This window comes from Manis javanica, chromosome 1 (assembly GCF_040802235.1).
Source record: "Manis javanica isolate MJ-LG chromosome 1, MJ_LKY, whole genome shotgun sequence".
Taxonomy (NCBI): Eukaryota; Metazoa; Chordata; class Mammalia; order Pholidota; family Manidae; genus Manis; species Manis javanica.
In genome coordinates, this window is record NC_133156.1 from 217,084,883 (window position 1) to 217,099,775 (window position 14,893).

A 14,893-nucleotide genomic window follows, 5' to 3' on the forward strand; every position below is an offset into this window, starting at 1 on the left:
TTGGTAGTGAGCATGCCCAGTGGAGATACCCCGCCCCGAGCGGGAGTGGGCGGGGTTCGAGGGCGCTGCCAGAGCGGCGAAAGCAGTGGCGGGCGGAGGGTCCGCGTGTCCTCGCCCACGCAGGGCTCGAACTGAAACGCTGCTCAAAGCAGCGGTCTCGCCGAAACCGGGCTTAGTTGGAAGGCCGGTTGGATTCCTAAGCCTTCTGGGGTCAGAGCCCTCCTGCCAGCCCGATGGGAGCGGTAGTCCTTCCCGCAAACGCAGGAGGGCTCTTGGGACCAGCATTTGGGTACCGTTCCGCGAACTTCGAGAGCCTCTGGAGTCCGTGAACCCCAATTAAGAACCCCGTCAGCAAAGAATGGGTTTTTCTTCTTTGAAAGAATTTGAGTGTAAGAAGTGTCTTTTGGCGCTGTCACGACATAAATCGTGCCCGAGCGGGACATCTGGCCCGCCAGCCGGTGCAGCGAAGCTTGGGCACGCCGATCGCTGCAGGGCCCCTGCGCGCGGCTGCTGAGCACCGCGCCTCACCCGCACGTCCTTCAACCTTCAGAGCCGCCCTCCGGGGCGGAAACCAAGGCTCCGAGAGCCAGGACGTGGCAGGTCCCGCCCCAGTGGGCTTGAAGCCTGCGCTGTACGGATGCCGTGCACCATCTAGAAAGCTTAAGGGAAAGGTGCCCACACAGGATTCCTGGAGGAATTAAGGGCAATAGAGATCGGATGCCCTAGAATGTCTTCTCTTTAAGAAGTACTTTTAGAAGGTATTTGTCCAGGGAATGATTTTTTTTTAAAGCACAAAATCTAGCACTGCCTAAACCATTTGACAGTTAAAGATCAACAGTTGTTAAAACACACTGACTGTTGAACCAAGTCCCTCACGTGTGTGTAGAGCCCCGCTGACCACATGATAAACGTGGTGCTTCCACTATAATTCAAGGTTGGTTGGTGGGCTAAATGTAGTACGCTAGACAAAACTAATAACTGAGTCTGTTAAATCTCCCTTCAGGCAAAATGGACTCCAGTAATAAGATGGAGAGGGAAAAACAAGGTCTCAATTGAAAAGAAATTGCTGAGTAGACACTGAGCTGGCGGGTGATTTATGTCCACTTAAGGGTGAGCGTAGAGTTGGCTGCGCAGTCCATGGGTAACCCCTGATGTCACTATTTGTCTTTTTTCTTGGACTGGACGGGTTACTCAGAGAGACTTTCTCCTACCAAGACGGTGTTGGTCTGGTTGCCACAGTTCCAGAGCCAAGTGGAAGGAGAAAACCAGGAGTTTCAGTATTTAGGAGCCGGTGTGTATATTGGACCCTCTACAGACCACTGACAGGGTGGAAGGGAAGGTGAGAGCAGGGGTTCCAGCTCACTGACTCAGCTTTGCAGGAGGGCTGCTCATTTTAGCCCCTCCTTCCAGCCTATAATCTTAAGTCCCAGAGACATTTAATGCTCCCCAGTTTTCATTCCTCAGGGCAAATGAAAGTTTGCTGTAGCTTTTCCCATTGCATTTCTAGAATTGGACTTTCTCTGGTCAGCTTAATCAGTTACCTAGTTTCTAACAGTGTTACCTGCTCTCATCTTCTCTTTCTTGTAGGTTATGTGTTAATTCTTTTTTCTTTATCATAGTTTTAATGGGTTTTGAAGAAGGTGGGAAATTAAATGCATATATTCAATATACCATGTTTACCCAGAACCTTGAATTATATTGTAAATGACAACTTTCGCCACATAGATTCAGATTTGATACATTTATGTTTTTAATCGTATCTGGTATTTTTTCAGGGAGTAGAGGGGAAGCAGGATCTTTTCACTGTCTCAATAATGAAGAAGTCAGGATTGTAACCAGCATTTTATAACCTTTCAATCCTTTTTCATATTCATTAACAAATCTCATGTTTAATAATAATTTTTAAATGTTTGCATATGTTTGTAGCAACATTTTTAGTAATAGCCAAAAACTGAAAACCCAAATGTCCATCCACAGATGAATGAACAAACTTACTTATGATAAACAATGGAATACTGTTCAGCTACACAAAATAGCTATAGATATTTTATGTATCTATACATACATACATATACATAAAGAATGAGCTATAGATATATACAAATATAAAAATAATTATGCTGAGTGAAATGTCAGAAAAAATGTACTATATAATTTCATTTATATAAATCTAGAATTTCAAACATCTGTAATGACCGAAAGCAGATCAGTGGTTGCTTGGGATTAGGGAGGATGAAGAGGGAAGCAGGGAGGGATACAGAGAAGCAAGGATGCTGGGCAGCTGTGTTCACAGGGTATGTGCACCATCTTGATTGTGCTGATGAGTTCATAGAATATACACAAGGAAGAACTTACCAACTGTACAGTTAAAATACATGCACTTTATCCTGTCAGTTATACTTCAGTAACTTTTTAAAAATTATCTGTTCTATAAGGCTTAAAATCTTATCTCCCAAGACTAATTAATATTCTCCAAAATCCTTCTACTGACATACAGTTCTTTCTTCTTATCTCACCACTGCCCCCTGCACTTTCCAAACACTGTCCCTCAGAACAATAGCCCTACAACCATCACTAACCCTCAGAGAGTTAGATAGGCTTTGCTTTGTGGTCAACAAGTCAAAATGGATTGAAGGCTTAGGATAAACCAGGTGCAGTGTTACACACAATTAAATGGATATTCACCTAACTCTTACAGCCAAATACTATTAAGCCAACTTTTCAGAGAAGGAAACTCAGAGCTAAGTACCTTGCCTAAGATTACATTAGATTTTGAACCTACTCTGACCCCCAAAGGTCCATGCTCTACATCTGGTGAGTAGAGATGGATGACAAGTATGTGACTGGTATGTAGGGCAGGGCAAGTAGATAAGTAAAATAACCTCACCAGGGAACATGCTGGAAACAACTGTGGACCACGGGCAGCACAGGTGCTGGAAATCCCTAAAAGCAAGGACTGGAGCAGCAAAGAAAGCATGCATTTAGGTGAGGTAAGAATGTTGGTAGAATGTTAAGTCAAGCTGGGGATGGAACAAGAGAGCTACCCTCCTTAATGAAAAGCCACCAGACCCTGTAAGGTTTCTTTATTCAGAAATTGCCCTGGCCCAAGCCAGGCAGCCCAGTGAAGTCCCCTAGGTTTTACTTTGTCCTTGGGCTCTTCGAATTGACCACTCCTAACACTAGCACACTCCCCTGAACGTTGTGCTGTTTCTCCCACAAAGCAAAAAAGGATCCTTCCCTTTGGTAGGTCTTGAGTCAGCTGAAAAAGGACAAGGCTTTCAACAAGCCTTCACCAGATGCACTATGGGCATAAAGGAGGCAGAAACATAGGCACAGGAACACTGCCACTCAGGCTTGCTCAGTTTGGGATTGACCCAACTAGCCCTACCTCAAGTGCTACCCGCCTGTGAATACGGCAATCTCTGGATGCTTGGAGTAACACGAGGGGGCTTCTGCCCTGAATGCTGGTCTTTAAAGGGCCCACATATCACAAACACACAAAATAAATCAGAGAATACATGGGGGTCCCTGTCACTCAAGGTCCAAGGTCACAGGGTGACTTTGAACACCACACTGTGTAAAACCTGAGGTAAGATGGACACTGTTCTGCTGGCAGAGACTGTGCCTGACCAACATATTTTGAGCTGAATTATATCTCCCCTACCGACTAGCCCCAAATTTTTATGCTGAAATCCTAATCCCCAGCTACGACTCCTCAAATGTGACAGTATTTGGAGATGGGGTCTCTAAGGAGATAATTAAGGTAAAATAAGTTCCTTAGGGTGGGTCCTGATTCAGTGTGACTGGTGTGCTTACAAGATTAGGATGTAGATAGGCACAGAGAGAAGACCAAATGAGGTAACAGGTAGACGATGACACCTACAAGCCACAGAGAAACCACCCCTGCCCACACCTTGATGGTGGTGCTTAAATCTGTGGCACTTGGTTGGCAGCCCTAGCAAATGATACACCATCATGAGCAATAAACACAGCTTTGTCTTTTATTTCAGGAATTGAGTAGTGGTCTCATCCTCTGAATCCGGAGTTTCCACCGATGTCATTTTAAGGACCATCCAAGGCAGCATTCCAGGGAGCCCTCAGACCAACACTGACTTTTTGAGCCCAGAGTCTTTGTTCTTCAGGCCTGCTGCCTGGTGAGTTAGTCTCAACCATATGAGATCTAAATAGTTTCATTGAGCTCCCAAGCTGAATTTTGTCTTTTACCCTCAGCTATTTAATGAGGCAGGTTTTTGTATGTCATTAGGCCCAGTCCTTTATTTTAGAAATTAGGCCTTTTGTAAGTCAGAGGGAAGGCAGTCCAGCAAGAAGACAATGGCTCTTTAGCATCTTACTACACTGATAGACAGTGACTGCAGTGAGGTGGGTGAAGACTTGATTAACACGGGTGAATGTTGAAACCAGTGTTGTTCATGTGAAACCTTCATAAGAGGTTTATGAAGTATATCTTTATATACTTTATTAAAGTATATCAATGATACTTTATAAAAAAAATTAGACCTTTTGGTATAGAGGTGCACTATTTGGCAGTCAGACCTATGTCTTTTATAAAATCATTAGACATTTTATTTGCAAGGTATATCATTTCATAAATATTTGTGTCATACATAGCTTGTATTACTTGTCTCTTGCTGTGTAAAAAGTCGCCACAAAACTTCGCAGCTTCAAACAACATTTATTATCTCACAATTTCTGAGGGCCGGGAATTGAGTGCAGCCTGGCTGTTTGCCTCAGACTCAGGGTCTCTCACAAAGAGGCTCTTATATACAAAGTTCAATGAGGAGAGGATCCTCTTCCAAGCTTATATGGCAGGCCTTAATTCTCACTGGCTGTTGGCCAAAGACATCAGTTCCTTTCCACATAGCCTTTCTCTAGGGACACATACAACGTGGCAGCAGGCTTCTCTCAGAGGGAGACCCAACAGAGACTACGGTCTTTTCGTAACCTAATTGCCTAAGTATCCTTTCACTTCTACCATATTCTATTTGCAAGAAACAAACCCGTAAGTCGAGTCCACATGCAGGGGGAAGAAGGCAGGGATCCCCGGGGTGAAGTCAGTCAGTCCTGTGGTGCTCTATACCCGAGGCAGGTGGGTAATGGAAGAGAACTGACTTGAAGCATACAGAGCCAGAAGCCATCTACACAGAATTCTTCAAATAATCAGACATTTAAAATTGTGAGAAGACTCAATCCTCATCAATGCCTTGCCAAAATGGAAGTCTACTTCTGTCAGGAATATACTTGATTTTACACAGAGTATATCACTATATATCCAATATGTGTTTTTCTTTTTGGATAGGAATCATGTAATACAGAATTTGTGTTGGTAGGAGATAAAACGTGTCAGAATACTATAAACAGTGTATATGTCTGTTGAAGAAGTATGTTTTATGCATCCCTGCCATCAATAATAAATAACAAATTTTGATCAACCATTTTGGGAGAAGTAATGAATTGTCTTTCACTGCAATAATTAGAAAATATTACGAAAATTGTGGTCATATGAGGTGATCAAAAGACTGTAGCCAAGAAAAAGTAAAAAAAAAAGACTACAGCCAAAATACATAAGGAAAAATTATGATAAATATGTATCTGTCAATAAGTTTTGTTATTTTTCTGCATTTCGTTATGCTTTTAAATGATTATGGTCTCTTTTCTTATTTCAAACAAATATCCACTTAATATAAAAAACATCTAAAAAACAAAAAAGACAAATTATAAAACTTATAGGACAGAAGACAGATTTGAAGTCAAATTAAAGCTACTGACAAGAGTCAAAGGGCTACAATTAAGGATTTTTATCAACTTTAGGAAAACAGATAAGAGAACCAGACATTTAAGGTAGGTTATTATACAGAACTATAGCTCTTTCTCACTTAATTGAATTAACTGGTAGGCTGTCCATGGAAAAAATATGTGTAAGAATATCAGAGTAAAAAGAAAAAGATATACATAATGTTTCTATGTAAAATTTAAAAATAAAAGTTAAAATATCCATTACATAAGGCAAGTTCAGAAGCCTTTCTGTTAAGGTTATATTAACCTTAAAACCTATAGATTCAAAATCATGAAGTAAATATACAGATTTTGAAAAGACTTCAGGAAAGTTTCAACCAATATTCTAAATAGGCCCAAGGTGAGATAAAGGGAACCTAATACTGTCTTTTATAAATGGACTTAAGCATGAATGATAGAATTAGAAATAATACCTGAAATTTCCAGGCTAAAAAATATCCAATGTGTAGCTAGACAATTCTACAGTCTTAGAAAGTAAACAAGTAAATCCATATAGTTTATGTTTTAGGGACACAAACAGGTTAAGGAGTTCTAGCTGGACCCTCTAAATAATGCAAACGGCTGCAGGGAAAGGGGAGACTCTGTAGCTGGGTCTGCCTAGTTTGCAGACAGCACGGTGAAAGGAGGAAGGGATAAACCAAACAAACCCTGGAGGAAGGACAGGCAAGAGTGAAAGCAAGGAACAGAGCTGGGGTCGGACGGCAAGGATGAGGAAGAGCCGTCCAGGTCTGCCTGTGACGCAGTCTTTGGAAGAGAGAAGAGACCAGTGAGGTGGGGAAGATAAGTATCCTGATGACACCAGAAGGCAGAGATGCTTAACCTGAGGCTGTGTGCCTCCGGGCAACCAATGGCCGGACTGGGTATGCCCTCCCAGGAGAAGTGCCAAGTGAATAAAACTGAAACCACTGCCAAAAACGGCCGCGTGGTGCAGTTTCTTCCTGCATAGGAGAATCTCATGGCTGATGGAACCTGAGGAAGTACACACACGAAGGAAGCAAAGAAAACCAGTCTTTTGGTGCAGCCCATAGGCAGAAGAGGATCCTCTTCTGTCCAGGAAATGGGTAGGTTCAGAGAGCTCAGGTCAGCTCCTCTAGCCTGAAGCTAGGAGACTAGAAGCTGAGAGAAAGAGGGATAGCTGATAGAAACTGAGCAGGTTTTAAGAGAAAAAGAGGAGTTTCATTTTAAGCTGGCTTGCACCTTCCAACCTGAGCATGAGGCCTCTGCTCTTACCACCACACTGGGCTCCTGGAAGAAGGGCAGGGGAACCAGGGACGAGCGGCAAAATGATTTAAGCCTGTTGCAGCTCAGCTCCAGACAGGCTTACACCAATACCAAATCAATCCTAGTTAGAAAATAAATGATTCTTTTGTCTTTGCATAGGGAAAAGCGTAAAAGAGAAAAAAAGCCCAATTAAAACCACAAAGGAAAAGATCAATAGGTGATTTCATGACAATTTAAAACTTCTGTGAGAAAAATCAAACAAAAATTAAAGGCCATCTGGCAACAATACATGCAAGTATGATAAAAGTTAATATTCTATACAAATAACTCATACATATTAAAATATACAAAAAAAAGAAAAAGGTATAAAGTGATCATTGACAAAGTAGGAATTCAAATGTCTAATAAGCATTATGTTGAAGAAATGCAGATGAAAGCCATGTTTGGTGATGACAGGTAATAATGCACATTAAAACTGTAGCACCCAATGCTGGCCAGGGCCTGGCAACATTGATATGGGAATATGAATCAATATACCTCTTCTGGGAATCAACTGGTCATATATATCAAAACCTTTGATCTAGTAGTTTTACTTTGAGCATTTATAAGGAAATAAAGATATAGACCATTATTTATAATAGGAAAAACAAATGACCTCAATGTCCCAATAGAAAGGGATTGCTTAAGTATATCCGGGTTAGTCAACCATTTTTTTTAATGATAAAAATGTGCATAGTGTATTTTTTTAAATTGGTAAAACTATATACAATATATCAATTATATAGAAAAGCACAGAAAACAGAAGATAGAAAATTAATGTTTAATTTCACATTTTGTATTTTTCAGTATTTTCCCAATTTTCCATATTGTACTAAATACATCAGAGTATAACTATCATAATAAAAAAAATTCAGTGTTACTCAAACCAGGTGAACCTGAGGCCCTGTTGTGCTGCAATTATCCTGCCCAAGACCGAGGCACCAGGGCAGCAGTGGGCCAGGCCCCTCATTCCAGTCCCCCCATAGCCCGGCTGTCTGCTCCATCTCTGAGTCTGTCCAGCTTCCCTAGGGTCTGCAGTTGGGTCTGATCCTGTATCTAGGTGGACCCAGTGGGCATGTCTGTCTCCATCTTGGAATCTTTTGGTCTAATGAGTCTCATTACCTCTCAAAATGAGAAGCAGCTTGTGTTTCAACACACTAATACTATTCCAGCACCTGTACGAGGACATACCAGAGTATTAACTTATAATTGTGGAAAAGAATATGGTATAAAATATATTTTAATTGTGCTCAAGTAAAAAAAAAACTATAGAAATTTGTCTACTAAATAATCAACTCTGGTTTAAGAAATAAATGGCCAGTCATTAATGCCTAGCTAGGGACCAACCTTCACTTGAGCTGTTTAGTACAATGCTGCTCAAGTCACGGTTCAAAGGCTGCTACCAACGGGCAAGGGGCTAGGTGTGGAAAGGGAGGGCAGGCAACGTGACATGCTGCAGCTTTTCTGCTGTGTTTTACAAAGTACCGAAAACCTTGGCCCTTCACCAGTTTAAGACAGACTAACAAGAAGGTCTCCCATTACCCATCTTCTCCTACATAAATTACAGGACATCAAAGGAAAAAAATTTGACTTTCTACATTTGTCTGACTGTTGATACTAGTCTTAATGCTAGAATGGTATATAAGCAGTTTGTTTTTGTACTTTAAAATAACTTCCTATTATCAGCTTTATGAAGAGACCCAACTGGCTTTATTGGCTTCTGAATTTTTTTATTCTCTTGGACCTAGGCCATCCTATGTCTGCTGGTCATTGCTCCATCCTTCTCTATGGCCTCATGCTTACCCTTCCCCACTGGCTCCTCAGCCTGTAAATATGAAGTTATTCTCATGCCAGAAAATACATATTTCCCAAGTTCTATCAATTGTCTCTTCCTCTCTGCCCCTTTGTCCTAGTTTATCACCTACCATGTGGACTCTATGAGTAGGCTCTTAACTGATCTTGCCACCCAGCAGTTGGCAGATGTTCCTGAAACATAACCTGACCAAGCTGCTCTAATTAAAGCTCCTTGTGAGCTCCTTGTCAGTCACAGGATGTCAGGGCTCCTGCACAAGACAAACAAGGTCTTCCATGACCCAAACCCTCCTATCTTCCCAACACATTCCATTTGACTAACCCCACTTTGTCTCTTAAAATCCAGTACTGTCTAACATGGTGCCACTAACTCCAGTCTCCTTTTGTTCTCTTGTATCTGGAATAACTTCTTTCAGCTTGGCTCCCTTCTTTATCCTTCTCCTTCAACACTCAGAGTATCTTCCTTTAGGAAGCCTTTCCTTCATATCATTTCAATGCCCATCAACATTATGCCTGAGATAGTTACCCCTCCTCTGCGTCCCCTATAAGTAACTATCAGAGAGAGAACACTTACCATATTGCATTGACATTATGTTTTCATGTCTGTCATTCAACCCCCAAGTGCAGGAACATCCAGGTACAAAGCAAGCACTCAAATTTGTCTGCTGGCATAAAGTTTGGATCCTGGATGGAACCTTTTTAATGTGACTGGTCTCAAACTTAACACTTTTAGGCCTTAGGTTTTAAAAAAACATGCACTGGACCATATAGTTCTGGTATTGTTACTTTCCTTTTATAAAGATATCTGAGGACTAATGGTATAGAGTGGGAAAATGACCCAACCTGAATGATTACAAATAAAATCCAAAATTGGAGGCAAACAATACATTTGATGGCAGCTTTTATCATCCAGCCTGATGTGACCCTAACCAACCAAAACAAAAAACAAAAAGCCTAGAGAATTGATGCCTTTTCTTTTACTTCTTATTGCCAATAATTTTATACTTAGATTGTAGCTACAGTCTGTGGGTAACATTTAATTCTCATAAACTGACTCTGTTTCGTCATTCTTGGTGTAGCTTGCCACCCACCAGCCCTAATACTATGCGTTTCAGAACCTTGCATGTCCTGGTCACCCAGCCTGCCCTCCCTTCATCTGTGCTGAAGGAGCTCTGCCCTTGTACATGAGAGAGCACCTTCAGAGAGCAACGCAGTGTTCCAAAAGCAGCTGTTCCTCCTGGGCAGCTCCAGGCTCAGGGTTCCCACTCACCACTTTATTTTATATAAACACTGTCAAGATTCACCCTAGCTTTTCCCTTGTGATCATTGGTCTTGGAAAAATATCCTTTCCTTTCCATGCTTAGGCCTTGAAAGTTCAATTCTTTAAAGAAATAGCATTTCACACCATGGCAAACTATTTTAGAAACAAGACATACTAATACACCTAAGTCTTTATTTGGCTCTAGGAATAATTTGCATGACAAGGAGCCTATACGGCAGGTACACGATGTACTGTAACAGCACCAGAGAGGTACATCCTCTCTGCTCCACAGAGCCTCAGTGTTTCATACATAAATGTGACTTCAGTAATAAAACCAGAGAGTTCAGGAAAAAAGGAGCCCTTTAGGAAAAAATCAGTTTAGAGTGACTTCAAATTGACCACTCCTTTTTCATATACTTGAATTCAAATAACAGATACATTCACAGGCCCGAGTGTTGGCATAGAATAAAATCATGTTCATTTATTTTTTCTGCATCTTAGAATTAGAAGGCATAAAATTAAATACGTTGAATGTAATAAATTCATCCATACAAGTGCAAGTCTCCAGCTATAATGCATTTTATGGCATATTTATCATTTTTAAAAAAGGTACCAGTAAATCAAAAAAGAGGGAATATGTCCATTTAACTTTTATTGAAGTGAATGTAGGAGGTCTTCAGAAATCAAATATGAGCATGAAGATATGGACAAACATAAAATCTATCAAATTCAGTGAAAAGTTGCTGACTTTAAATAGTAGTTGTAAGAATGACCAATATATATTCTTTGTTAACAACCCCTCACTCTACAGTAAAAAAAAAAATAAAATAAACATTCAGTAAACATTCTTTCCTAAGGTAGTTTCCCTTATATATCAGTGATTTATCCATTTCTTTGTATACACAAATTTGTTGAACATACCAATCAGTGGTTCTCACAATTGAAAAATAAATGCACAAAAAAGTTTACACTCTTGTACAGGTAAATAAAAGATCACCTTGAATTAAACTGGATCTCCTTAAGGGCATAGTATAGTTTCAGTTTCATCACCTATTACATAATTAGTTTCTTACATACAAATATTGACATATTTGGCTTGTGCTTCAAAGCCTTTGTGTCTATGAAGTCCATGTCACCACAGCTCATAACTGGAAGTCGCTGGAGAGTTCTTTACTGCTGCTGGGTTTGACCTGATCGTGCATTAGAGTCTCAGCACCGGCCGCAGCACTGCACATCTCGGAGGCAGCGTCAGCATCAGGGTCCAAGCCATCAGGGCAGGGAAGTTTGAGCAGCTCTTCGCGGAGCTGAGCAGTGTGACGCTACCCAGGAAAATGACTGATGTCAGAATTGTAAACTCTGGGTTTCTACCACAGTCATTTAAAGGAGGAACTAGGTTTAAAATGAAACCCAAAGCACCAGGCGGCAAGTATTTATAGAGCACCCTCCTCATGCTAGCTACTATTTCAGGCAGTGAACAAACCTGGCAAAAATCTCTAAGCTCAAAGTACCTCATGTTGCTGAAAAGCCTTGAGTAGATGTCCACAGGCCCTACCCATGCCCCAACCCTTGCAGCAGAAACGGCCTACTAATGATTTGTAAGACACCATTCATCGCTGCATATACTTCTTTAAATTCAAGAGAGTAACCTCTTGACTTGTAATACATGCTGCCTCTGGATAACTTATTTTTTAAGAGAAAGACCAGTCTATAAATTAAAATAAATACACTGCTATTTTAGTGAATAAAAACAAGTATCAGGTCCTAGGCCCTATGTAGAGCATTTGCAAAATGCTTCACACTAATTGTCTCGCTGAACACTCTAACACCCTCACTTAAACCTTAGAAATAATTTATTATCATAACTTTAAAAAAAGTAAGCAAATGCAGAAGATCTAGAGATTACATAACTTTGATTACCCCATATGGCCACTTAAGGAAGGATGTAGAGATATTAATAGGGAACGGTTGGTTGTCTATAAACATTAAGGTTTGGTTTATAATTTACCAGCTGGAGAGAAATGACCTCAAATATCACACCAAGGACTTTAGAAATTAGCTGGGTCAATAGCTAATTTTGAAAATTAACTAACCAAGAATTACAGAACAATTTTTATTTCTGAGTCATTGTCAGTGTTCAACACTGACAAGGTAAAAGCAATGAGTAGAATCAGGAAGATACAATCTCTGATCTCACAGAACCTAAATTTTGGTTGGAGGCATAAGACATAAATAAGACAACTGAACTACACACTTGCAGCCATTTGTGAGGTTTCAAAGTATATTTACACACAGGTAACTTGAATTTTCTCTAGTCCCAATTTCCCTTCCACTATGGACAATAGGAGAAAAACACTCACTAGGGAAGGAGACAGAAAAATTTGAAAAGCATAGTTGAGGTGGGAATACTAAGCGTTTGTTAATAGAATTCAGCTGAACAGCTGCATATTTCTCTTGAATAGCCCTCAGCAACAAAGATATAGTGGAATGACAAATCTAGACTGATTCAGAAGCAGAGATTTCCAGGCCAGGGTGACACAGGAAGAACAGAGTAAAGATTCTGAGAGAGAAGCAAGGTGCTGACTGAAATAACAAAGCCAAGGAAGCTGGACTTCAGCCACTGAGGTTTGTATAAGGGAAAGATACATCCAAACCCACGTTTGGGAGGATCAATTGGGTTCTGCACTAGAGGAAGGAATGGAAGTGGGAAAACCACCTGCAAGGAAGCTGGCTGACAAACTAAGCTGTTGGAACTGAACAGAAATAATGCCTATGCAGGGAGGTGGGAGGACAGCATCCCCTATTAAGGCCCCACTGAGGACCTAGTACTGACCAGGATACTAAATGAAGATCCTTAAATTTTAAGACAGAGAAAAATGGTTTAAAGTTAAGTAAATCCTGAAAGAAAGAAAACCTGATGAGAGGGAAGTTCGAATTTTAGATCTTTAATGAAGTGATGACAGGGTATCCAAGTAAAAATGGTAACATAATTCTGAGAAAGCAGACAGCAGACAATAGTTTAAACGTCACTTTTAAAGAGCAAATAGTCAAGGTCAGGATATAGACACATGGGAGGAAAGAGAAAGAGAGTGAATAAAATAGCTCTGAGGACAAAAACATAAGCTTTCTGGTACACAGTCACTCGAGAAGGGGAAAGAAAGAATCCACTGAAAGAGCCAACGAGTGTGAGCAGATGGGGGGCCAGAACTGTCTGTGCACAACAAGCTGAAGCAGAAAAGACACACACCAGGCCTGTGTTTTAACAGGTAGCCAGCGGGTTTATAAAAGCTTATACTGAAATCATCTAACTTAAAAGTCAAGGCAGGCTTCCAGGAAGTGGAAAGTAAGCCTTTGTAAAGGTCTAGAGGGGAGAGAGGGATGGGTGAATAGAAAGGTGAGCCAGGGTGTCACTGGAAGTTAAACTGAAAAAGGTTAGTGAGAAGATGGTTTAAAAAGGGAGGCAGGAGTGTTAATTGCTCTAGATAGAAAAAAAGAGAAAGTCTTATAATAACAGGGGCAAAATAAAACTAGCTTAGGAGGATGCAAGTGTTAAAAGAGAAAAATAATTCTACAAGTTTTTAAAATGGAAAATTTCAACCATATACCCAAATGGGCAGAATACAGAAGAAACTCTCACATATATCCATCATCTGCTTCAGCAATAACTTATGGCCAGTCTTCTATCATCTATATCCCATAACTTGTTCCTTTCATTTTATTTTGAAACAAACCTCAGACATCATATGGTTTTTCACTCATAAATATTTCTGTATATAAACTGAAAAGGTAGGAATTTTTTTAAAATCACACCTAAAAAACCAATATATCCTTATGATAATCATCATCTGATTATCTTAAGTGAAGATAGTTTTAAAGTTAGAAAGAGCCAGCAGAGACAGAAAAATTTAAACATAGGAAGAGAGAAGATAACCAGTGGAGGATAAAAGGAACAGGGCTGAGTAACGACAGATCATAAGAGGAGGAGAAAACCTCCCAAACTATCTTGTTTTACATTTCTATTTTGTGGATACCCAAGTTAAGAACAATTTTTCCCCCAACACAGGTTTGTATCAGACATTTCTGCCAGTCAGTTGCTGGACTACCTACAGCCACCATCACCCTCATTACTTCAAGTATTAAGATTCCGGAAGGTGAGAGGCTTAGGGAAAAGGAAAAGCTAAAGAAGTAAAAACAGTCATCCATGGAGCACACTTTGTAGTCATCATCTTAAAACATCCCTATAAAACTCTGTTGGTTCAGTCACTGTAGCCATTTTTAATTTTAGGAACTGTCAATTCATTGTCAAATACATCTTTTCAATGGTCTTTGGGTGGCAATTTAGCCTTCTGAACTTTAAAAAATTTTATGTGTCTTTGATTCCCTCCCACACTTCACCATCTGATGGCTGTGGCTCTGTCTTCTTCTAGAGCCCCCCCAGAGGGCTCACACTAGCAGGCTCACTCACCTTGAGAGCTGCGGCATGGTGAGACATCGTTCTGCCTACCCGCTTATCACTGCTGTACTGCTGGACATCTGCAATCCACTCCTCACACTGAGCCATGATCTCAACTCTTTTTAAGTAAAAATGTTTGTGTATAACCTTAAGAATAAAACAAGCAATGGAACAAAATGTGTTCAGGTCAGAATTTAAAAGACAAAGTCTGTAGCACTACAAATAAATGAAATTTAAGGACACCACAATGTATTTTTCTCCAAACTCACATTAGTGAACTCTGTTATTCAAGGGGA

General features: G+C 40.4%; 1 protein-coding gene and 1 long non-coding RNA gene across 15 annotated transcripts in view; one reads left to right on the forward strand and one right to left on the reverse strand.

Annotated features, from left to right (window-relative positions):
- The first annotated feature begins 64 nt into the window (after window positions 1-64).
- LOC108395584 (uncharacterized) lies at window positions 65-14,703 on the forward strand. 2 transcript variants are annotated; one of them, XR_012121915.1, is made up of 6 exons: window positions 65-758; window positions 1,196-1,291; window positions 4,011-4,154; window positions 12,607-12,769; window positions 14,208-14,295; window positions 14,572-14,703. It is a non-coding gene; the product is annotated as an uncharacterized lncRNA (long non-coding RNA). The 2 variants fall into 2 exon arrangements; XR_001852704.3 differs by lacking the exon at window positions 14,572-14,703 and having other exon boundaries at window positions 14,208-14,333.
- BIRC6 (baculoviral IAP repeat containing 6) overlaps window positions 10,326-14,893 on the reverse strand; it is a 268,324-nt gene continuing 263,756 nt past the window's right edge. For all 13 annotated transcript variants that reach the window (XM_073214568.1, XM_073214551.1, XM_073214548.1 and 10 more), the window contains 2 exons: window positions 14,610-14,744; window positions 10,326-11,466 (listed from right to left, as the gene is read on the reverse strand). In XM_073214568.1, the coding sequence (XP_073070669.1) occupies window positions 11,290-11,466; window positions 14,610-14,744 (312 nt within the window). In that variant the 3' untranslated portion in view covers window positions 10,326-11,289. The remainder of the gene's footprint in view (window positions 11,467-14,609; window positions 14,745-14,893) is intronic.